Source organism: Pseudorca crassidens, chromosome 11 (genome assembly GCF_039906515.1).
Source record: "Pseudorca crassidens isolate mPseCra1 chromosome 11, mPseCra1.hap1, whole genome shotgun sequence".
NCBI lineage: Eukaryota > Metazoa > Chordata > Mammalia > Artiodactyla > Delphinidae > Pseudorca > Pseudorca crassidens.
This window is the reverse complement of record NC_090306.1, coordinates 22,797,482-22,821,519: the sequence shown is the minus strand read 5'-3', so window position 1 is coordinate 22,821,519 and position 24,038 is coordinate 22,797,482. Positions and strand designations below refer to the sequence as shown.

Sequence of the window (24,038 nt, the reverse complement as noted above, 5' to 3'; positions counted from 1 at the left end):
GCACGCGAACACGTCCGGCCGGTGCCCGGCGCACACCGGCTCGGTGGCCGGCAGGCTGGGGCTGGAGGTGTGGCAGCCCCCGGCGCGGGGGTCTGCGCCTCGCCCAGACGGCCCAGAACGCACGTCAAGGAGCCTTAAACACCATGGACAGCTCACTGGCTTCCCGGAGCCTGAGCCGCGCCGCTCCCGAACTCCGCGGGAGCCACCAGCTAGGTTGATTTCTAAGCGCTGGAGAGGTGCCATGTGTTCCACGGTCTACACCCCCCGCGACCGCCAACAGCAACCACTGAGCAGCTATATATAGATAGAGCGGGCTTCAAGAATTAATAACCCGTCTCCTTGCCCTCACATCAGGCCTTCAAGGTGCCACCGGATTCTAAGAATCCGACGGGGAGACTTGGCAGAGAGAACTTTGTTCCACGTCCCTTCATTTCCTCCCTCGGGCCCGCGCCCGCCCCTCACCCCGCCTTGGCTTTGCCGATTGTGTTAAATGAAATAAAGCAGACGGGCTCCGGGGCTCTGGCCGCGCCGGACGGACACGCGGGAGGCGGGCCCGAGGACAGAGAGTCCCGGGGCCTCCAGGAGGAGAGGTTGAGCCTGCACAGCCCCCTGGAGACCGGACCTGGGCCGGGACAGGCCGGGGGTGGGGTACAGCCGCCCCACCCCCACTGGGAACTTATTGTCACTGTCTGCCAGGGGCTGATGTCAAGTCTGAGTCATAGATCGCCCAGGAGGGAGAAGGGAGGAGAGAGCCCTGCTAGCAGGAATTTCGCTAGTGCCTCGGACCCTGTCTTCGGGTCACACTGTTCCCGAAGCTTCCTTTCCCCCGCAGCCAGAAGCAGGGCCCTTCTGGGAGGAGGGGGCGAGCTGGGCGGACATCTCTGTACTGGGTGCGAAGCCATGCAGTAAACCTAGCGGGATGGGCGCAGCGCGAAGGCCTCAATTCTACCGCTGCGGACAGAAGGATTCTGTGCTGCAATCGGAGTCCAGACGCTGAGAAAGAGAAGCCCAAGAACCCAGGGAACGTAGCTAGACCCTCCGAGGGCCTCCCAGGCCTCTAAATTTTCCATCAAGTCTAAGGTGCCCGAGAACCAAGCCTCCTTGGGTACCGTATTCGCAAGCGCTACCTAAATCTGTAGTGGGAGATGAGGGCTGATAAAGATGGTCCTGTCGTCTCACGCCTCTTCCAAGACCCGGGCCTCCTGCCATTAGGAGACACACACCTCCCCTTCCTGCGCCCAGAGCGCAACTACCAGGCCGGGAGACCCCAGAGAGGGAAGAGCGTGGCTTTCACGTTTGCTCTCCCGCGGCCTTATTTCTGACAGGAATCCCAGTAAGGGAAGGCAGGGCCCAAACACATCGTAATCACAAGCTCAAGCTAAATACACACACCCTGGCGAAGTGTGGGTGTCCGGATGCCTTTCTGTCTGAGAGGATGGGTACCCTAGTCCGGTGCTGCCTTGTGCAGAGCTGAGAGCTGGCCCAGTTTGAAGGGGCGGGGGATGGTGTTAGGGATGTAAACTGCTTCCGAGGTCCTGCCGATTCTCCGGGGGCAGCGCCTTCCAGACAACAGGGCTCAAATTTTAAGAAAGGACGACTCTGCTCACAGGAGAGCTGGGTCCCTGCCAGGAAAGCTGTGTGACATGCCCAAGATCAGTTTCAGATGGAGGGGTTGTCGTCTGAGCCAGGTGGGACTTGGAACTCTCCCTGTGGCCTCACACAAGTCCAGAGCTGCCTGCTTCAGGGAGCCAGGAACTGGGCCCAGCCAAGGGCATCCAGTGGGCATCAGACCAGGAGATCAGGACTCTTGCACTACACAACCATTTTCTCTCTCTCTCTGTCACACACACACACACACACACACACACACACACACACACACACACACATGGGCTCCATTCCTGGCCAGGGGCTCCATCCCTTCTCTGTCATGTTTTGATGTTCACAGGTTTGGAAGGTTGCACCACTGCTTGACCTTGGAGAACTTGTTGGAGATCCCGCTTTCTTAAAGACCTTCTCATCTCACGTTGGCTTGGGCCCTCCAGGAAAACTGCCTCACCCGTGGGCTTTCTGGTCCTGTTTGGGAAAAGCTGAACATTGCCCAGAAAGTAGGGAAGGGCCAGGAGGGTATGACCCACTTTGCCAATAAAAGAATCCCATCAGCTTGATGGTGTCTAGGTGCTTCTCCCTGAGGCAGCCCCTCCACAGGTCAGCAGCCAGTCCTGTTCCTAGAGAAGACAGCCCCCGTTTGAGTCCTATCCTCATCTAACTATAAAGAGATTTAATAATGAAACACACCCTTTCCTGCCCCTATGTGGAATTTAAAGGCATTACTTCCTTTTTTTTGCTACCTCGAGGTCAGCTCTCAAGTCCCAATCCAGGCAATGGTTCAAAGTGATTTGAACCATGTTCTAATGCAATCAAACGATAACTTTACATGAGCTAATTATGCAAACTTCTTTATGCAAACAAAGAAAAAGACCGGAGAAGAGAAGGGGTGAGTTTTGTTGTTTGGTCTCATAGGATTTTAGAGATATAGCTTGGACCTACAGATTGGCAAATGTTAAATTTGGATGTTTCTTTGTAATAAGATAAGGGAATTTCTGAGCCCAGGTGCACTGTTTAAAGAGCTGTAGGTGTTTTTTTTTTTCATTTGTATGCTTCCTTGCTTGTTGTTTGAGACAAGGAGGGGAAAAGGGAGAAAGATGAGGAAGCTAAACATAAATGCTAGGGTTTTTTTTTTTTTTTCCTAAATTGCAAGAGGAGATATCCCTGGAGATAGACATCAACTGGTTATATAAACATGAATTTAAGAGTAGAAGTGCACTTGGAAATTTAGAAAATCTCTTTTTAAAATTGGGATATAATTCTGTCATTGGGGATGGGAAGATGGAAGTCTGGGGCTTGCTCATGGGTTAGGCATTCGTGTAGGAGTAGATCTCACAATGCTAATCTGTCTTCACATGGCGAGACTTCAGATTAAAGGCAGGTCTTCAAATCCTCCTTTGCTAAGGTGCATTTATGTGATAGCAAGGCCTAAGCAAACATTCTGCCTCTGTTGGCACTTTTTCTATTCCTAAGCCTCAAAAAAAAAAGAAAAGAAAAGAAAAGAAAAGAAGAAAGCCTTCTAGTGTGGAGTCATCTCATTTGCAGTCGTGTCCTCAGCATTATCATAGAGGTTACTCAATTATATTGAGAACTAGATTATGATGTCAGAAAATATCCTTCTCAGAAAAGTATATATTGAGGGTATATTTGAGGAGAATTTCTACTGAAAGTAATAAACAGGGCGGCTTTAGAAGAGGGACCTGCTTTCTAATAATTACCTTGGGTGGGAACAGAAGGCTCCTTACAGGAAATTTTTAATTCATTTAAGACTTAATTTTACTTTTTTGAAAAAACAAAACAAAAAAATTATTTCTGGAAGAGACTGCTGAGAAGATCTCCCTCCTTTGGCCAGAAGAGCAGAGAAGACTGTAAATCAAGGAAAAGGTGAAGTAATAAATTATGAGGAAAGCTTCAGTATTCCAAGTATATAAAGACTATTTATTTTTCCTGTGTCTATATTTTCTCTTTTTGTGGAGGAGAGGAAATTCTAAAAATATTTGATAGATGTTTTGCCATTAACATCAGAAAAGTGTGTGGGGGGAAAGAAAGGAGGGAGGGAGAGGGGGTCAATTTTGTTTAATTAGTAGAAAAAGCAACATAAATCAAAGCAGTCTATTGAGGCCAGTCTTTATAATGTTCTGAGAATATAATGAATTTATTTACAGTGTAAGTGATTTAATATTTTCAATCTGCTTTTTGTTTTAACCTTTTATTGGGGGACGGTTGACTTTCTAAAGCCTGGGTAGTTTGAAACTTGGCTAAGTACCTTTGGGTTTTTCATTGTGGAAGCAAATATTATCATTTTAATGTTAAACAACTTGCAAGTATTAAATGGCTCATTTGTGATTTACTTTACAGATTTCCCCCTTCAGCTCTAACGATTACATTAAGGCTCCTGCGTCTTTTTGGAAAGAATTTATTATAAATCAGAAAGTGTTAGAGGTTCAAAGATTGACATTTCTGAGTGCTGATACTTTGTCTTTTCATGCCATGCAAACAGGTCTAACATTTATAGATTCTTAAATGTTCAAGGGAAGTTGTGGAAATTCCCAGATTTCTTTTTAAGTTGGAGGAAGCCAAGTTTTGATTTTTGCTTACTTTTTTTTTAAGTGTGAAGTTTAAAGCAAGCAAATGAGGGAGATGATAGCTTCTGAGAAGGGGTGACACCCACCCAAACTAAGCAGCAAACGTTAGCTAAAGCTAGTTAGCTAAGCAGCTAACAATGGGAAAAGGGAGCCGAGATGAGCGAGGGTCTGTGAGAGGGCGCTGTTTCACCCAACCTTGGTAAAACTGTGGAGCATCAGCCAGAAACCAGGCTTGATAAAGGTCAGGCTCCCTTAATCATCTCAAATCTCTAAATCACACTAGCCTTCTACAGAGTATTGAAACCTACCAGTGGGGTTGTCTGTCTAGAAGACAAACATCTCTTGAATGGTTCCCAACCACCCGGTTCATTTCCGAAAGATAGAGGAGTCCGTGGGGAGGGCGTTCACATCCGCTGCAAGCCCTCCCTAGACGATACTGCCCAGTAATTCAGAGCAGTCTTTCTTCCCCGCCCAACAGTTTTGGGAAAAACCCCCTGCTTTCCCTTCGCTTCTCCGAGGCAGAGCAGCTTAGAGCGATAGTTCCGCTGCTTCTGCAGGCTGAAGCGACAAGGATAGAGTCACCCTAGAATATGTAACAGGGGACACGGGGTGGGGGGGGGCGGGGAACAGAGTAGGTTATCGGGGAAAAGAGCGGGTTAGACTCCTGTCTGTGGGCGGAAGGGCCGTGTGCGCTCCCCAGGAGTTTTCGGTCCCCCTCTGCAATTCAAAAGGGGGTCTCCATCCTGTGCGCGGGCTTTCTTGGGCAGGCTCCAGATGTCCTCAGCTGTTCTGAGACAGCAAGAAATGCCATCTCGACCTGAAGTCTGAAACCGTTTTTACTTTTCTATGCGAAGGATTCCCCCCTGCCTAGTCAACACTCCCCACTCAGCCTGTCCCAGGAAAGGGCCAGGGAGGAGGGTTCCCATCACGCTCCCGGAGCTCCCAAAGCGGGCTTAAGGCTCGTAAAAGGCACTGGCCAAAGGCCCGCGACCTCCCCGCCGAGGATGCCGGGCGCCCGGGCTCTCGCCCCGGCTCCTCGGCCTCCTCCTTGCCGACCGCCCCCGGCGGCCTGGGCGCCCGCGGGGCTCGAGTCCCGCGGGTCTCGGCTGCAGCTGCGCGACGGGGGTCGTGGCTGCTCCGGGCGGTCCGCACGCCCTCGGGACCTCGGCTTGCAGATCCGCGGAGCGGTCCGGGGCCGGAGGGACCCGGCGGGAACGTGCGGATCCGCCCACGCCCCCGGCCCCGGGCTGGCGCGGCGGGGCCAGCGCTCCGGGGTGGGGCTCGGGGGAGCTCCGGGCAGCGCCGGGGGCCGCGGGGAGGGAGGGGGGGCTCCCCGTGGCCGGCGGGATGTTCCCGGCTCGGGGCTCCCCTCCGGCCGCTCCGGCCGCCCGTCGCCTCCCCCGCCCCCCGCGCGCCCGCGCCCTCGCTCGCCCCGCGCGCGTTCCTAGGGCGCCACCTCTTTGCGACTCGCTCACTTCTCCGGCAGGTTTGCCTGCGAGCGTGTGAACATTCCTCTGCTCGGCTTTCAACTCTCCTCCAACCTGCGCCGCCCGGCCAGCATGCCTCCCAGGTCTTGAAGCGGGGCCGCTGCTGCCCTGCCGCTCGCTCAGGCCGCCGCCGCCCCTCCGCGCCGCTGCTAACCCGCCCTCGCCGCCACCTGGCCCTCCTGATCGACGACACACGCACTTGAAACTGGTTCCCAGGGTGTGTGTAATCAACTTTCCGGAAGCAACCAGCCCACCAGAGGAGGTAGACAGACAGCTAGGTATATATATGTGGGTCTCGCTGCAAGTGGCTCTGGAACAAGACGGCCTAGTTCGCAAAGAAGCGGACTTCGGAAGGGGAAACTTTCTTTTTTTTTTTTTAAGAAGGGGTTAGCCCTGCTTCCCGAACCCAAGATACTGCCGGCCAGATTAATTAGACATTGCTATGGGAGACGTGTAAACACGCTGCTCATCATAGATACATATATAAACCCATTTCATTTTGGTTATTATTTCGGAGGAGGCGCCTCTGATTTTTCTCTTTTTTTCTTCCTCTTTTTGGTCCCTTTTTGCCTGTGTGGTTTGGAAAAAGCACAGTAGTTTGTTCCTAAATAAGTAAGTGCCGAGAGGCTCCAGAGAAAGTTTTTTTCTTGTTCTTTGCAACTTGGGAGATGCCCTTGAGGAGGCTATTTGAGAGCAGGCTGAAGGGGCGCAGCGGGGTAGTGCGGGGAGATGGAGATGCCGCACTGACACTTCGGGCCCCTTTCCTCTCCGTTGCAGGTCCCCAGAGAGAGAGGATACGATGCTGTGGAGGCTGGTTCAGCAGTGGAGCGTCGCGTTGTTCCTGCTGAGCTACTCGGTGCCCTCCTGCGGGCGCTCGGTGGAGGAGCTCGGCCGCCGACTGTAAGTGCCCGGTCCTCCCCAGGGCGCCGGGTGAGGGCTGGGGAGTCCAGGGGGAGAGGCCACCAGGCTGGGGCGCTGCCCAGCGCTCGCCGCGGTCAGTGATGCTCCTCGCCCGGGTTAGAGAGCGGAGAGATCCGCTACCTGCACGGGGCTGAGCCCGGCTCCTCAAACCCGGCGGGAGAACTGGTTGAACCTCAAGGGGCAACAGGCAAGAGACAAATTTTTTGTGTTTCCATGAGAGGGAGCGTTTTACAGAATCTCCTCTAGGCAAAATCTCCTTTAGTGAAAAAAAAGGGTTACTTTCAGGACCTGGGAAGATATTGAAACTGTGAAGATTGCAAGAAACTTAGATAACTCGGAGGAAGCTGAGGGGTTCAGGCGACATATGTCTGTGTGCACTTGTATACGTACATACTGCATGTGGGTGACAGGTTTTGTGTGAAAAGCAAAAACTTTACATCTAATTTTATTATGAATGACATAATTTTAAGCATATAAAATGGACCACATTACATAATGTAGGCATATTATATAATGAAGTAGTAACAACTTTGCAATGGCACAACTCCAACATTGGTATTGATACCGTTCAAGAACGCTAGAGTGCTTGATTCCAAAATGAATATTAGGTGTGGAAACTTTTTCCCCCCTTGGAATTATTGCTAACAGCTCTTTAATCTGGAGTCAAATATTTGCACTGTAGACTGAAAACTTGTATCTTGGCATTTTCATTTGGTGATTCTTTAAGGATAATTTTGACTTTAAAATAATCATACCTCAAAGCACACCAGAGAAATAACACCATGTTGTGTGACTGAAAAGTTGGAAGAGTGGGCGAGTACACTAGCTTAATAATCCGTTGGACCTAGCAGTTCATTAATGTGTGTAAGACCATCTTTGGGTGATCTTTAAGCTGCACTCTAGGTGTTCAGGATGGGAAAACCGTAAAGTTTGAGAACTGAGACAAGTTTGCCTCTGGTGAAGGAATTACGGAGAACGTTTACACTAACAATAAAAATAGCAATATCTAATACTTACAATCAAGTTCCTGGTGCTTTCTTGTAAATTCCCAAGGGTGTACAAAAAGGCAACTTTTTATATGTGCCCTTCGTCTATTATTATTAAAGCAGAGAATCCTTAAATGAAATTACTTTAGACATGTCTGAACCTTGGCACCAAAATGAAAATCTATTATGAATCTCCTAAGGCAAATTGTGTAGAACATTTTGCTGACGATAAAGCTGCATTGTATTCTTCAAATCAACATTTTGCTGATGTATTTCTGGAAATTGTATTGACTTTTTGCTCATTTTGAAACTTGTATTTAATTCAGTTATGTAAAATCCATATATAAATATAGATGAAGAGTACATGTGTAAAAGCACACTTAAATGCTGTATTTATTTGGTCAAAAAATACTGTCTTGGAACAGAGCCAATTTTTTTCTTTAAAGTTGCTTAAGAAATACCTGCTTTCTCTTTTGAGAAACAGTAAACGGGCCATGATTAAATCTACAGTTATGGCATAAAAATAGTGCTAAGTTAGTCCTAAAGGCTATTTTTAACTCTTTCCTTGTTGCACCTTGCAAAAGACACATCAGAAACCATTTAGCAGCCAGAGACTCTGTTATAGTTTTGTTTGTGGGTGAAATACAATATTGCAGTTAAACACTCACACTCAGCAGATGGTTATAAAACTACCACAAAACATTCTTATAGTTAGTGGCTAATAGATCATCACATTACAGCCATGGTTTTTCATGGAGGCTGAAATCATCAGCAGATTAAAAGGTTTCATCAAATTATTGCAGCCAAATGGAGTTTAAAAAAAGAGTCATTATTTTTGCATTATTACCAAGTAACAGTAAATTTTGTGCGCTAGACAAAGCATTAGTCTACTATTACGACAAATCAACCTAGATCCTGGAAAGAAATTTTAACATATAATCAAATCATATTACTCCCCGATTACTTTTCACACCAAGTATTAGGGAAACTGCTTTAGATGTTTTCTAGCTAACGGCTAACTTTTAAGGGAGAGGAAACTACTACAATAACAGTTCCCAGGCCATGGCAATGTAGGTTGTGAACCTTCTGGACCTGTGAGTGCAAAAGGACTTTACTTAATGAGTCTAGAGCGTGAGTAAGTTGGAGACCTGAGGACATTCTTGTCCAGATGTACGTGGCTTTCAGCAGGTGGCGGTCTTTGTGTTTAACTTAGAAAGAAAGCCCCAGCAGATTCAGAAACCTAAAACATCATTGACTGATTTGCTTGGGAGCCAGACTGGGTCTATTCCACTTAGTGAAAAGCATAACTTTCGACTGAGTCATTTGGGTTGGAAGGGACTTCTGGTGAGTCATCTTAACTCTAACACCCTAACCCTGACTCTTCCATGTACCACAGAACTTTTCTTCTTAAACCCAGATGGCTTCCTTAGGAGGCTAGCATCAGCACGAGCATGCCATCTCTTCCTGTGCTGAAAACGGAATTCCCATCACTCCAGCTATTCCCTATGCTCCATGAGAGCTCCTTAGAAATTGAATCTTCTTCCCTGAAAACTCCCTTGAGAGTGATTTTTTTTTTAAGGCAGAAGAGCTGTATTTTGACTGAATTCAGAGTTATCTGTGTTAAGCATTTCCTCCACATTTTTGCATCTTTTAATAATAATCAAAGGAGACCATGAACATAGCATACTTGTTTTTCCATGTTGGGTATGTAATAAATGTCATGTGAACCGTTGTGCTATGCAATGTTTACAGACATATAAAGTAACAGACTGTTACTGAGGCCATATTTATAACTTAAGTACTTCAGAATTATCTAAAGTGAAAGCCTCCGTAATTGGAACATGTTGCCCACCACCCGTGTACATCTAGTTTGTACATGCTAGTCACTTACCCTTGTCTCAGTTAATGTCTTATTTGGAAAATAAATAGAACACTCCCTGGACCTTGTTGACAATAAAGACACTATTATATTCCTGATCCTCTAGTGTAGTTGCTCAATCAGAAATTCATTCTTCACAATATTTTAAATGCAGACACCTTTGAGCTAGTAGGTAAATTATGTAACAGCATTTCAGATTTAACATTTAAGAAAGTCTGTGTTTTCTAATATATTAATAATTACCCCTAAAGGCAGAAAGAATCTTTGTACCCCATGAAAGATGTACTATTTTAATCTGGACAAAGTTGTACCATATTGTAGGCTTTTTATAAAACAGAGGATAGAATGATCACTCCATTTCCCATGAGAACCATCCTGGGAAAGAGCAGTGCCTGAGTTAGGAAGGCACCATGACTCACAGTTGACAGGCTAGCCAGGATGACAGGCATATATGCCAGTCAGAGGAGGCATGAGCAACGGTGGCTTGATTAGAACAGACCAACTGTTAAAAGTTTTGACCCCGAGTTAAGCTAGAATAGGCTGTATTATACATTTGGAGAACAATACAGATGGGTGGCTATCTGCCAGGAATTGAGAAAATAATAAAAGCTCCAAATAGTATAATTGATCACACCTAAGAACTTCTTTCTTTAACGTGACATTTTGCTAAAAGATACTTACTAACTGCAATACTTATAATACTTGCAAGTATATCAGTCCTATTCTTTAAAAATGTTATTAGACAATATAAATCTGTTGTAGCAAAGCCTCCAATTTGTAGGTTATTAAGAGTTTCCAGGATACTAACTACTGCCACAAAGTAAGTGAATTTTAATCTAGTCACATGTGGCACCTTCAAAAAGGAAGAGAGACTCCTTCATGCCTCATTTAAACCAGGCTCCTGTTAAATTCCTTTCCATTAAGTCATGTCTTTTTTGCACAAGCTTCATGGCTTAAAGTCAGTGCACACGCTAAAATGCTGAAAGGAAGCTGGTATTCTGGCTATAAGGTCCAGAGAAATAATGACTGTGTTTTCATGCCTTACCCTTCTGGGACTCACAATATAACTAGACAATCTCTCCTTCCCCCAGTGATAATCCAGACTAGGAATCCTGGTTCGTTATTCTGGTGATGAAAATGTACTTCTTGGGACAAGCTTGGTCTTCAAGGAAACTGATAAATTGCTGTCCATTTGCCCCTTGCCATGGTGCCTACCACAGTCTCTTTATGACCTTCCTTTGTTGTTTCCTCAACATACACTTCAGTAAGAGAAAGGGTTGAGGAAGTCTAAAAACAATCTTGGTTTTAGAATTAAAAGACTTCGTCTTTGGAGCCTGGTTCTGCCTGTTCTCATCATGTGAGCAAGTGTGAGGCCTTTAATCTCTCTGAACCTCACTTTCCACATCTGTAAAATGAGGAGAGTGCTATTTATTATTGTCATATTTCTCTGAGGAGTTAAAGTTGTATTAATGAAAGTAATGAGACCAGATAAATCTATCGTAGTGTCAGGGGAATGAAAATATGTGGGATGCAGCCCTGTGAAATACCTTCAGATAGTTTTTTTTTAATTTTATTTTTTTAAATTTTTGGCTGCATTGGGTCTTCGTTGCTGCGCACGGGCTTTCTCTAGTTGCGGCGAGCGGGGGCTACTCTTCATTGCAGCGCGTGGGCTTCTCATTGTGGTGGCTTCTCTTGTTGCGGAGCACGGGCTCTAGGCACGCAGGCTCAGTAGTTGTGGCTCGCGGGCTCTAGAGCGCAGGCTCAGTAGTTGTGGCACACGGGCTTATTTGCTCCGCGGCATGTGGGATCTTCCCGGACCCGGGCTCGAACCCGTGTCCCCTGCATTGGCAGGCGGATTCTTAACCACTGCACCACCAGGGAAGGCCCCTTCAGATACTTTTGAATATGAGCCACTTTGGAGGGTTGTTTCAGTGGTAGAAATTGGAGTTAGGTGCAGCATAGTTGTAGCAGACATAATATGACTGATTCATGTATGCAATACTTAAATTTGGTTAATAAATACACACAGAATAATACAAGAATGCATGAATGGACATTTAAGCAAGAGTTGGGGTGTTATCTAAAAGAATTGATAGAGAATTAGTTTATTCTTTTTCACTATATTTTTATTCGAGTGTTGTTTAAATAGGAAAATCATATTTGTTTCTAGAGATATTTTTAAGACAAAGAACAAATAGAAAAGTGAATTTCTCAGTTAAGTACTAAAGATATTACCCTCTGAAATTCTAAATTAAAAAAAAAAAAGAGACGCACAGATGAAATAGAATGATCTCACTTAATTTAAACACTCAAAGTCATTTTAAAGAGACCACCCACTACTTTACAGAAAATTATGCATGCTCTCTCTGACAGCTGGCCTTCACATATAGGTTCTTGGTAGCCCATAGTCTAATATCAATCATGTTCAAATTCAGTCTGTTAGGTGGTTTCCTAGACAGGCTTCACAGCTCACTTCATCCTTCAGTCTTTGTTTGCTTTTACTAGTAGAGCTTGCTCTTCTTTGAGATTCAGTAGTAGTATTATTTTCTCAAGTGGGGAGCAGTATGCGTGCATGCACGCCTGCTCATGCACAAGTATGTCTGGGGCGAGTACTCAGGTGAAATCAGCCACCTTTTTGTTTCCCAGACTAGGACACCTGGATTTATTTCCCCAACACAACTCTGAAAAATGTGGGAAAAAAAGCCCAATGATTTCTGTCCATTTCTTTGAATAACTGAATCATAATATTTTAAATTGAGAAGACAACATAGAAATCTCAGAATCTGATCCTTTCCTTTTAAACATATGGGGCCCCTGAGGCCCAATAACGTTCATGTTCTCACCAAGGTCCCAGACCTAGGGAGCCGCATAGCTAAGGCTGGAGCTGGAGCCTCCTAACGGCCGGCTCTTCCCTTCCGCTCTCGCCCCTTCCCTGCTCGGTCAGCTTGCAGCTCTTCCAGCTTAGTTTGTATCCTGTATTGGATCAACTAGACAATTTAAAGGGCTTTCCTCAAGTCTTTGTGGTCTCTGCCATCTACTAAAATGTCATTGTTTCCTTCCCCTCCTGTTCTTTTTCCCTTAAAGCAAAAGAGCTGTGTCTGAACACCAGCTTCTCCATGACAAGGGGAAGTCCATCCAAGATTTACGGCGACGATTCTTCCTTCACCATCTGATCGCGGAAATCCACACAGCTGAAATCAGAGCTACCTCGGAGGTGTCCCCCAACTCCAAGCCTGTTCCCAACACCAAGAACCACCCCGTCCGATTTGGGTCTGACGATGAGGGCAGATACTTGACTCAGGAAACCAACAAGGTGGAGACGTACAAAGAGCAGCCACTGAAGACACCTGGCAAGAAAAAGAAAAGCAAGCCTGGAAAACGCAAGGAGCAGGAAAAGAAGAAGCGGCGAACTCGATCGGCCTGGCTGAACTCGGGCGTGGCTGGGTGTTGGCTGGAAGGGGACCACCTGTCTGACATCTCCGCGACATCGCTGGAGCTCAATACACGGTAACCGGCTCCCGGGGCCCCAGCTCCTCCTCCGTGTCCCCAGGTGGGGTGTGGAGCCTCTATTCTGCTTTGGCTTGCACAGACCTAGAATCTCCTCCCTATCTGTCCCTCAATCAGTGGCTCCACAATTTAAAAGCTTACAAAACCAAGATGGCTCAGGATACGGCCTGCCTTAAAGCAGTGTGCTCCCAGCCCTTCAACACCCACGGGGGTTTAATCACGCTGCTTCTTTCTCCACCAACAAACCCCGACACCAATCCTTTAGTGCTCTACTAACCCCTTTCGTTTTTTCACTCAAGCTTTAGAAGCTACTGCACCTTCACCATTTGTTAGAGAAACGTATTGATTTCCCCCACTCACACCATGTCAAGCTTTGATTGTTTTTTCTTTCTTTCTTTCTTTCTTTTTTTCACTCCAAGGGAGAATGCAGAAGGATTTGATATGACCTACAAACACTACAGAAAAATATCTTACCATAAACAGTTCTCAGCCGTCCACATTTTTTAATTTAAATTTACTTAAAATTTAAATATATTTTCATTTAATTAAATTTAAAATTTTAAACACAGGCTTTAAATTTAACTCTGGTTTCTACCAGTTCATGGAACAAAAATCATGATTTCTGAAATTTTTTAAGTATAGACTTGGTTATAAGGTATAAGTTTTTCTCATGTATCTATTTGCCCATTGCAAGTTGAAATACTTCCTCTAGGGTATTATAGTAGGAATAATAAAACCACATCTATGTGGCTTGTTTATTCTTAGCTCACAGATGCTCATATGCACACACTTTGGAGCCAAAACCCTTAGGTTCAAGTCTTGGGTCTAAACTTATTAAAGCTCATAACGTTGGGCAAGTTCCTTGGTCTTTCTAAGACTAACTCCCCTCTTCGGTGAAATAAAGATAGTACTTGTGCCAACCTCACTGGGTCAGGTGAAGATTAAGTGAGATTACATGGAATTATTATTTGGGTGCTTTTAGATTTCGTTCTGGTTGTACCATCTATCTATCTATCTATCTATCTATCTATCATCTATCTATCTATCTACATATGTGTGTTTCTGTGAGGCAAAAACGGGGCAAGTATTAATCTCATTTTATAAAATAGAAAACGAAGGCCTTCCACAGTTAAGGCAACTGAGCAGACCTGGGAACTGGGATAGGCTGTCCTCAGAACTGCCTTTATTTCATTTCCTGACGCTTAAGCCAGCGCCGTGTTAGTACTGCACTTTACCCCTGCATTTCCGCTGATAGGATCTTTTTTGGTTTTTACTTTTCAGTACAGCTTTTCTGTGGGGTTTGAAAGAAAGAGGAAAACTACACAAGAATGCATCATATGCAATAATGATCTCATTATTTAAAGAGTCCCCTGTTACTTCTCCAATCCTTTCCCCTGACTGGTAGAGATAGGATGACAGAGTGATGTTTCAAAGGGGATTTTGAACCTTTTTACCAACACATCTATCTTCGAGTTACGTTGACAAAACCCATCATTAAATAGCATATAAATAATAGTTATACTGGCTAAGTAGTACAGCTTCAGTAATCAGTGGGCAGTGGCACTAGAGGAGTCTTTAGCATAGTGAATGATCTATCTGCAGATATCTAATGGATCTACAAGGGGTAACAAACCCCGTAAGTCTTGGCTTAATGCACACATTCAGTGTATTTTAAGATATGATCCTAATTGTACATATTTATAACTAATGCAAGTGTTTTACTTTATTGCCAGAACCTATTTTTATCCATTATATATATATATAATATATGTTATAAAAACAGAAGTAGAAATACTTTTGAATAAATTCTATTCATTTAAAATTTGCAATGCTTTTAAATATCTGGAGAATTGAAAACCAGCCCTCGTCAATTCTTATCCCAAAGGTGTCTCTAAGTTAAAGCAAATTTAGTAACCGTATGCTAACGCACATATATGGAATCTAAAAAAACGGTACTGAAGAACCTAGGGCCAGGACAGGAATAAAGACGCAGACGTAGAGAATGGACTTGAGGACACAAGGGGGAAGGGGAAGCTGGGATGAAGTGAGAGAATGGCATGGACATATACACACTACCAAATGTAAAATAGCTAGCTAGTGGGAAGCAGCTGCATAGCATAGGGAGGTCAGCTCGGTGCTTTGTGACCACCTAGAGTGGTGGGATAGGGAGGGTGGGAGGGAGGCTCAGGAGGGAGGGGATGTGGGGATACATGTATATGTATAGCTGATTCCCTTTGTTGTACAGCAGAAACTAACACAACATTGTAAAGCAATTATACTCCAATAAAGATATTAAAAAAAATAGATTTAGTAAAAATTAGGCAGTACCCTAATCAAATCCAGACCTAGGACTGAAAGAAGTAGAATACTTCTGCTTCTCCTTTCTGTTCCCTGGTTCTGAGGGATGTTCATGGAAAGCACTGTTCATTTGGCAGCCAGATGTTGGCATTCTCCCAATACAATGCAATAGAGGTGTAGGGAAGAGTGGGGAAATTCAGGAGTGTACTGATGAGAACATATGGGGTCATGCAAATTTTGTAATCCAACTAGAATCTTTTCAGAATAACTATTTTAAAGATTTGTAAGCCTCCAACCTTTTATTAATGTCCTCTTTTTAATCTCTTTGCATTATTATACTATGATCTAAGAGGCCTGATGATATAGCAAGCACAGACTTGATTATAATATATAATAGTGGTGGTATTTCTTAAAAGAAACTATTGTGCTAACACTGTCTGGATCCTCTCACGTGAACCATTCAGTGGAAAATACATAGCTTTAAATTTTGGAAATTACATTTTGGAATTTTTGATGTTGCAAATGAGATGTCCAGTTACAGTAGAACTCATTTAATTGAGACCATATCATTTGCCTTGGCAAACACTGATTTAGAAATAATAGAAAAGCTTTTCAGTACTCAGAAGAGCTAGAGGTCTAAAGTGTTGTCATACTCATATGTGTAATAAACATATACATATACTTTTAGGTCATGGTATATATTTTACCTGACTGTTCCACTACATGCCTTTGTTAAAGAGAAATCAGAAGGACAGATAACAAGCAAACTGGCTGGGCAGGGTGAAACTTAATCAAAAGATCTTTTCCTTGGTCCTTTAATTTATTTCCTTTTTCTTTCCTTCTGAGGAAATAATTGTTTGAGACTATTCATTTCCTCCCTGCTTGTGTTACTCAATTCACTAAATACCATTTAGTACCGAGACCTTTAAAAATCAGTACAGTAAGCAAATTATTGAGTTTGACAGTTGCCTTTTGGACTTTATTCATAGCATCCATCCATATCCACCTACCATTTACAATTTTAATCGTAAACTATTTTTTTTCTGTGTAACTAGGAGCTAGCTATTTCATCATTCCAAACAAGACTCTTGGTGAAGAGGTCAATTCCTTAAGACATTAAAACCCCCTAAATGCTAAACTTGTTTTTCATTCTTCAAGCTGCACATAAAATTCCTAAATTGTCAAGAGTTTGCTTCTTGGTAGGTCTCACAACCATGCAGGTCTGCCATGTAAAACTCTGGCTGTTAATGCAGTGACACAGCCAATCAGATTCCATTCCGTAGTTGTTTCCTTGACACCAATATGTATTCCCTGAAATAGACCACACAGAGAGGAGAGAGAAAAGCAGAGAAAAAGTCACTAGCTCATCTTAAAATACTGTCATTACAGTGTTTAAAAGGGTTCGAAAATGTGTCAGTCCCAAGGGGTAACTTATTCTGGGTAATAAAACAAACACAGTGGTGATGTGAAATATTGTTATTTTATACTTTTAAATTAATTGATTCTTATTCTCTAATTTAAAATGGGCTTTCCCAATCTCTAATGCAAGATTCAGTCAAAAAACTAGCAGCAATTCTATCTTAGTTTTGGCTTCAAAAACTGAAGTCCAATGATAGTTTTATTCATTACTGTTTAAGGACAGCTAAAGAAGGACAGATATCATCAAATCAAACATACTTTGTTTAATTACACATCCTTCTAACCTTTACCCCAAATCACACACTCTACCCTCACAACAGCCCATTATCTTAGTGAGAGATTGGCCCAGTGAGAACCTGAACAGAATAAGCAACCTGTGCATCACCTCTGTTGGGCATCACCGGGGAATAAACTTCTAAGCAAGGTGTATTTAATGATGTATTGCACAGCCTGGCCTTATTTCTGAATTCTCAAATTTGTCCCTTACCCATTTTCCTTTCTGCTGTACATTGACCATTTGATCAGATTAAAGACTCGGCCTGTAGCAGAGGTTCTAGAAAGTCAGGTGGATCCCACAATCACCTTCTGTAAAAGATATTTACAAGCAGTCCCCTGAATCTCTTTCTATTGTGATTCTGTGTTCCTTAATTTACATCCTTTATTTTATGTCTCTTCATTTGTAAAGAGAGTTAACCTGTTCTCTTCTTTCCCTTCTTTCTCTTTACAGGAGGCATTGAAATTTTCAGCAGAGACGTTCAGAAGACATATTGCAGGATTCTGTAATAATGAACATATGGAAAGTATTAGAAATATTTATTGTCTGTAAATACTGTAAATGCATTGGAATAAAACTGTCTCCCCCATTGCTCTATGAAACTGCACATTGGTCATTGTGAATATTTTTTTTTTGCCAAGGCTAATCCAATTATTATTATCACATTTACCATAATTTATTTTGTCAACTGATGTATTTATTTTGTAAATGTGTCTTGGTGCTGCTGAATTTCTATATTTTTTGTAACATAATGCACTTTAGATATACATATCAAGTATGTTGATAAATGACACAATAAAGTGTCTCTATATTGTGGTTGATTTTAATGAATGCCTAAATAATTATCCAAACTGATTTTCCTCTGCGCATGTAAAAATAGCAGTATTTTAAATTTGTAAAGAATGTCTAATAAAATATAATCTAAATTACACCATGACTCAGAAGGTGAATTTTATGTGTATATAGATATATCCTTTAAGATTTCTAGTAGAAGAAACATGATGTAATTTTTAACTATATTTGAATATGGTCTTAAGTTTAATATGTTTATATTGGTAGAAATTCCAACATTTTCACATTAGTTTAAAACCACTTAAAATGTATTTTGTCCGATATTTAAGTTCAATTCAGCAGAACGGCTGAATTATCTAGACATCATTTTATGAAGTACATCCAATTCAAGGTGAAGAGTGGAGAGGGCAGAAAAAAAGCAGAGAACAGGCAAATATATATATATATATATATATATATATATATATATATATTTTAAACTCTGTAAATGCCCTCAAGAGTATACATACGAGTCCGCCTGCTGATGCAGGGGACGCGAGTTCGTGCCCCCGGTACGGGAGGATCCCACATGCCGCGGGCCCATGGCCGCTGAGCCTGCGCGTCCGGAGCCTGTGCTTTGCAACAGGAGAGGCCACAGCAGTGAGAGGCCCGCGTAACACAAAAAAATATATATATACATACGTATACATGAAACAACTAAACGCTGTATTCAAGAAACTGAAATAATCCAAAATTCTATGAATATTTAAAAATGGGGGCTTCCCTGGTGGCGCAGTGGTTGAGAATCTGCGTGCCAATGCAGGGGACACGGGTTCGAGCCCTGGTCTGGGAGGATCCCACATACCGCGGAGCAACTGGGCCCGTGAGCCGCAACTACTGAGCCTGCGCGTCTGGAGCCTGTGCTCCACAACAAGAAGAGGCCGCGACAGTGAGAGGTCCGCGCACCGCGATGAAGAGTGGCCCCCACTTACCACAGCTAGAGAAAGCCCTCGCACAGAAAGGAAGACCCAACACAGCAAAAATAAATAATTAATAAACTCCTACCCCCAACATCAAAAATAAAATAAAATAAAAAAATAAAAATGGGGGGAAACTCACATAGGGAGAGATTAGGCTGATCTGGATGTGAGTAAGATAATGTTTCTGGGAGGAATATTCTGAGATTGAACTTATTCATAGCTTCACTTAAGTCCCATAGCCTTCAAACAGTGCCCATCTTACTATTTTGGGTAAGAATGTTGAATCTATGTTAGTGAGCAAACATGAGAATTTGTGCTTAGCTTCACTTGTGAATTTGCTGCATATGGTTTTTATATCTAAGGAATATGCAGAAGTTAAGACCAATACATTAAACCTGTATAAAGCAACTAGCTTGGAGAGCCTTAAAACCAGATATAACCACATTTTGCAAAACTCCATCTGAAACTCTAAATCTTAAGACTGCACCAAACCCTTATGTGTTGTTCACATGAAAAGTGTTTTTTAAACGCTGATGTGGTAAATACCTGGACATAACGGCAGGGAAGCATCAGATTCAAGTCATCTTTAGGCTTTTCTTCACAAATAGTCCATTCCTGAAATGAAAAGGGGGAATTTATAGTTATCAGTTCTGACCAAAACATTATTAATGCCATTATTACCTTCAGTCATATCCTTGGTCTTCAAGTAGCGATAGGAGTAAAATCATAGGATAAGGGATGGGATGGGAAGATGAAGGAAGAAAAAAACCTTTGGGGGAAAAAGTCATTTTTTCTGACATTGTTATTTTCTATGAAAGAAAAACTGAAATACATAATTTAAGATAATAAGTGTTTGAATGTAAATAAACTCTTAGCAAATTACGGTCTAAGTGAATATGGCTCATGCTTGACTTAAGTAATGTTTATAAAGCAGTAATGATTTAAATAGAGGCAAGTTGGACTAAGTATTCTGGAATTAAAAAATAAAACCTAATCTGCTAACTCACTATTGCCTTCCACAAATTTTATTCAGACAGAAATTTGGTATATAATTAGATACCTAAGACATATTTATGGACATTGGGAAGTCCAACTACAAAAGACAAGGAGTGGTACTTATGTGTGAAGACCTTATTCCTTGCCTCTGTGTTTTCTTAGCCATCATTGTAAAACAGGTGCAGGGCTTCATAAGTGATAAACCCAGATCAGTGTTGAAATTATTGGTCCTGAAAATACCTAAAATCAACATTGGCATCTAGCTTCCTTGTTACAAAAATTAGGAATGCAGGCAGCATAAATCTGAGAAATAAGGGGAAATTGAAGCTTTTCTTAGGAAATAGCATAATTATACACCTTGATGGTTAAGAATTTTGTTTTAATTTTCCATTACCTAACCTTAGTACCCGTTGAGCAAAGTAGTTATTTAACTTTCTATAACTACCATACAAGAACAAAGGGAGTCAATTGTTTTAAAATTCAAAAAGTTCTTTAATATACTATATATAATGGACCCAACAAGAAGAACAAAGTCAAGAATTACTTTGATTTTTATCTTATAGTCAATTCATTAAGTAAATCCTGAAATATGGTTTAATAGATGCTCAAAGTGCTTAAAGAACACAAGTTAATGCCTTTTGCAAGAAATTCTGATATACTTAAACCATCACAGGGCATTAACTTTAGGATAATCTAGGGTTTAATTCTAGAGCATCTTACAGTTTAACTGCTATTTTTCCCTTTGGCTACAAAGTTCATGGAAAAACAGAACGAGCTGTGAACAGAAACAATATGTTGAAGTTCAGTGGGTTCATCTTCTGTAACAGGGTGCACTTTTATTGAGAGTTCTAAGTGTTCCCAGGAGGTATTCCCAGTAGAGCCATCGTTCATTCCTTAAACAAAGGGTAAAAGACATCCCAGGCACAAATACTGGCTACTTCTTATTTAATAACCCAGAAGGTGTTAACAGTAAGACTATCATCAAAGATTCTATCATTGGGCTTCCCTGGTGGAGCAGTGGTTGAGAATCCGCCTGCCGATGCAGGAGACACGGGTTCGTGCCCCGGTCCGGGAAAATCCCACATGCCGCGGAGCGGCTGGGTCCGTGAGCCATGGCCGGTGAGCCTGCGCGTCCGGAGCCTGTGCTCCACAACGGGAGAGGCCACAACAGTGAGAGGCCCGCGTACGGCAAAAAAAAAAAAGATTCTATCATACAGTTAGCAAAACATGGCCACATGCTAAGCTCCTCGTAAGGACTCAATCAAACGATCCAGGGGAGGTGTTAAATACTGGTAGCTACGAAGATTCCAAAGGCTGAAGGTATTACTTCACTGAATTATACTATCATGTGTCCTGGGTCAACTCCTTAAGAGAAGAACTGTTACTTCCAAGTTGCCAATGTTACTTCCCTAATGATTCTGTGAACTTATTGAGGGCAGGAACCTTGTCTTAGTCAAGGTATATCATCCAACACTAGATAACAGCATTAGTACATAGCAGGTGCTCAAGAAATGTTCATTGAACAGAACTTAAAAGTTCTTTCAGTTTCTGGATGAATGAACTGAAAAGCAGAGTTAAGCAGAAAGTCTGCTGGACGTAGGAGATGGCTCAGAGTTTTGAGTATTTCAGACTCCCGTGTCATGCCACTCTCTTATCCCAATAACAAGAAGCTCAGAGAATGACTAACTGCTCCAAGGTATCAACCGTTCACCAGAGTGACCTTTGTTTTTCAGCTTCTGGTTTACTAGGAACTTTTCCAGCCCTGAAAGTACAAGAAGCAAGGGTTTGTGCTGAGTATACAGCAACCTCCCAGAGGAAGTGAGGAGAATTTAAAACATCAGGTTTCCATCCTATGAATATACCGCACAGACGTTACCCACAAGGTCCAGTTGTGCACAAAGAGGCACACTGCTATTTTGTCAGAAGATTCATAGACACACGTCCCAACCAGAGCTACCCAACATCAGGATGAGAACATTCACATCCCTGTGCAAGTTCCTGATACGCTCACATTTACAAGCGCAAAGCACAAGGGATATGTTTTCAAACTGCGTTTTAATTAAACTTCAAAACATCTTCCAGAGAATTTCCTTACGTTTCCCTCCAAACTGGAAGACATTTACAAATGACAAAATGTGTCACCCCTGCAAACATGGATTGTTTTAATGGTGACCCTTACTCCTTGCCGAGTCTACTTTGCTTTGGGGCCTGAAAAGCGAAATCACCCATCCATCTTCCACTTGAGCTCACTGGCTTGTCACTGAAGAACTGCTGGCAGATAACTCTGTTGAGCTGCTCCATGTTCTACAAAATGAAAGCAAAACAATTACAAACTGCGCCATGTTGGATTTAGTAATTCTATATTCACGTTACCCTTTCTTTCACTCATCATGAGTTTTAGTAGAACGCTTGAGTCAATGTAGAATACAAACAATACGTTGAAGTGTTGTATCATGGCTATCTATAGGTGAAAGAAACTAGAAAACAGGCATGTTGTCTTAAGGAGAATTTTTTTCTCTTCGGATGACAGAGTGAGAGATTCTTAATTCCTCAAGAACTAGAAATTTTATTCCATAACAACATTTTATGACATTATAACCACTAGTACGTCATAAAGAATAAGTCAGCCTATCACATTGCCTGATATAATAGAGCTAATACTTGTTTTCTACTAGCTTATTATGCCCAGGTTGCACTAACCTAATTAATCTTTCCAAGCATCTCATGAGGTAGAGGTTTGTTGTCTCCATTTCACAGGTGATGCAGTTTTGCCTGAGACGGATTAGACAACCTGCCCAAGAACAAGCAGAGGTCACAGGGCAGAGAAGGGACTCAAAGCCAGGGGCATCTGACTCCTGAGTCTGGACTCTGTGCGCCATTGCTACAGCATTGCAGTAAAGCTTGGTCAGAACAAGCATCTTTGAGACAAAACTATTTTGGTCTTGCTTTCAGTGAGTTCATAGGTTTGAGATGATCCTATTTTCCTCCACTCTCTACTGTCTGGGAGGGCGCCCCTTACCAGCCTCTCTCCTCCTTTCCTCCTTGGCATCTTCTAAGGCTGACTGCAGCCTTCTATTTCACAAAGCTCATAAAGTGCGCTCTCTCTCTCTCTCTCTCTCTCTCTCTCTCTCTCTCTCACACACACACACTCACACACACGCAAGAAGCCCAGGTGTTTGCACAGTCCCATGAATGAGCAGCTGTTGCTTTAAAAGGAAGGTGGCAGAGGAGGCCAGGGAGCAGTGGCTGGCAGGCGGTGTGTAAACTGTACAGAGAGCCACTTTCTGTAAGAAGGCTAAAACATATTTAAAATGGGACCACCTCAGAGATGAAATCTTCCCCCTCCTGTTACCTCTCAACCTGCTCCAAAACTCCAATGTTCAGTTTTTCCAAGCGTCCCTGCCCCTCCCTCTTCCCTGGAGTTTGATGATTTTCTGTGTGAACACTTGGCACATTGCAGAGCAGCTGCATTTAGGAGTCACAAACGATCGCCCAATCGCCGCAGTGAATTCTTTCCCCAGCTAACAGATGCGCGTGCCCAGCCTGCGTGCCCGGCAGTCCACTGCCCACACGGGGAGACAATGAGTGAGCCAGCATCCTTTCTTTCCAAAGGGTTTTCCTCTCTGGGTTGGCTTTTGGATACTTATTTATTTCTTTTTAAATTACCTGGAAAAGAGGAAAGAAAAAGTTTCCATTGAGATCACCTTGGTTTAGGGAAGAAGAATGCCGTTGGTCGCGGGAGGGCGCTGTGAAGGAACAGAGCCAGGCGTGATTTGGGTTTCAGCTTCTTTCTATTGGAAATCAGCCTGGGGATGAAGGTGAAGGTCACACACCAGCTCCTGGAGGTGCTTGCTGGCTTGACTTGGGTTCGAACACCCCGGCCTCTTGAAATCTCCCCACATTTCCCTCCGAGAGTCTGAAATTCCCTACATTTTTTAGTCAAATTTATCCTTCTACTTTTATAGCTCTCGATCTAATTGTGAAGAATCCTGCCCTAATCAGAGCTGTCTTTCTATTTTACACTAAGTGAATCTTCTAAAGAGATACAACTAAATACATATTTTATTCCCAGAGGGAGACACAAGTCTTTGGGTAATGGCTACACATACTTTATTAATTCACCGGTTAGGGGAAAAAACCCATATTTTTACTTTTTACTGTGCTGGACTATTAGACCGTGTCCCTCCAATTAGCTATAGCTCTCATGACAGACCTCCTTGTCCCACATTTTCCAAGAATCACATAGATTCATATGCCTGAGTGACGACAATGACAGCTACTCTGTGAACCTAAAGGCAGAGTCAATTCTGTCCTTTCCTGCAGATAA

The 24,038-nt window shown here is 43.1% G+C and overlaps 1 protein-coding gene and 1 long non-coding RNA gene across 4 annotated transcripts; one reads left to right on the top strand and one right to left on the bottom strand.

The window, feature by feature from the left end:
* The first annotated feature begins 5,707 nt into the window (after positions 1-5,707).
* On the top strand, positions 5,708-17,895 carry PTHLH (parathyroid hormone like hormone). Of its 3 annotated transcripts, none has more exons than XM_067696027.1 (4): positions 5,708-5,958; positions 6,458-6,580; positions 12,551-12,973; positions 17,418-17,895. In XM_067696027.1, the coding sequence occupies exons 2-4, from the start codon at positions 6,480-6,482 to the stop codon at positions 17,425-17,427; spliced, it is 534 nt and encodes a 177-aa protein (XP_067552128.1). In that variant the 5' UTR covers positions 5,708-5,958; positions 6,458-6,479; the 3' UTR covers positions 17,428-17,895. The 3 variants fall into 3 exon arrangements, with proteins under 3 accessions (XP_067552128.1, XP_067552129.1, XP_067552127.1); XM_067696028.1 differs by having other exon boundaries at positions 5,786-5,942; XM_067696026.1 differs by lacking the exon at positions 5,708-5,958 and adding an exon at positions 5,969-6,292.
* A 1,348-nt stretch (positions 17,896-19,243) lies between these two features.
* Positions 19,244-22,814, bottom strand: LOC137202792 (uncharacterized). Its single transcript, XR_010932787.1, has 3 exons — positions 22,412-22,814; positions 21,891-22,015; positions 19,244-19,330 (listed from the first exon to the last, which is right to left on the bottom strand). It is a non-coding gene; the product is annotated as an uncharacterized lncRNA (long non-coding RNA).
* Positions 22,815-24,038: the final 1,224 nt, after the last annotated feature.

What these genes read in the sequence shown, in the direction of transcription:
- PTHLH (XM_067696027.1), top strand. Translation starts at nt 6,480, where the DNA reads ATGCTGTGGAGGCTGGTTCAGCAGTGGAGCGTCGCGTTGTTCCTGCTG. An exon ending in GAGGAGCTCGGCCGCCGACT is followed by an intron (nt 6,581 to 12,550) that starts GTAAGTGCCCGG and finishes TTTCCCTTAAAG; the next exon opens with CAAAAGAGCTGTGTCTGAAC.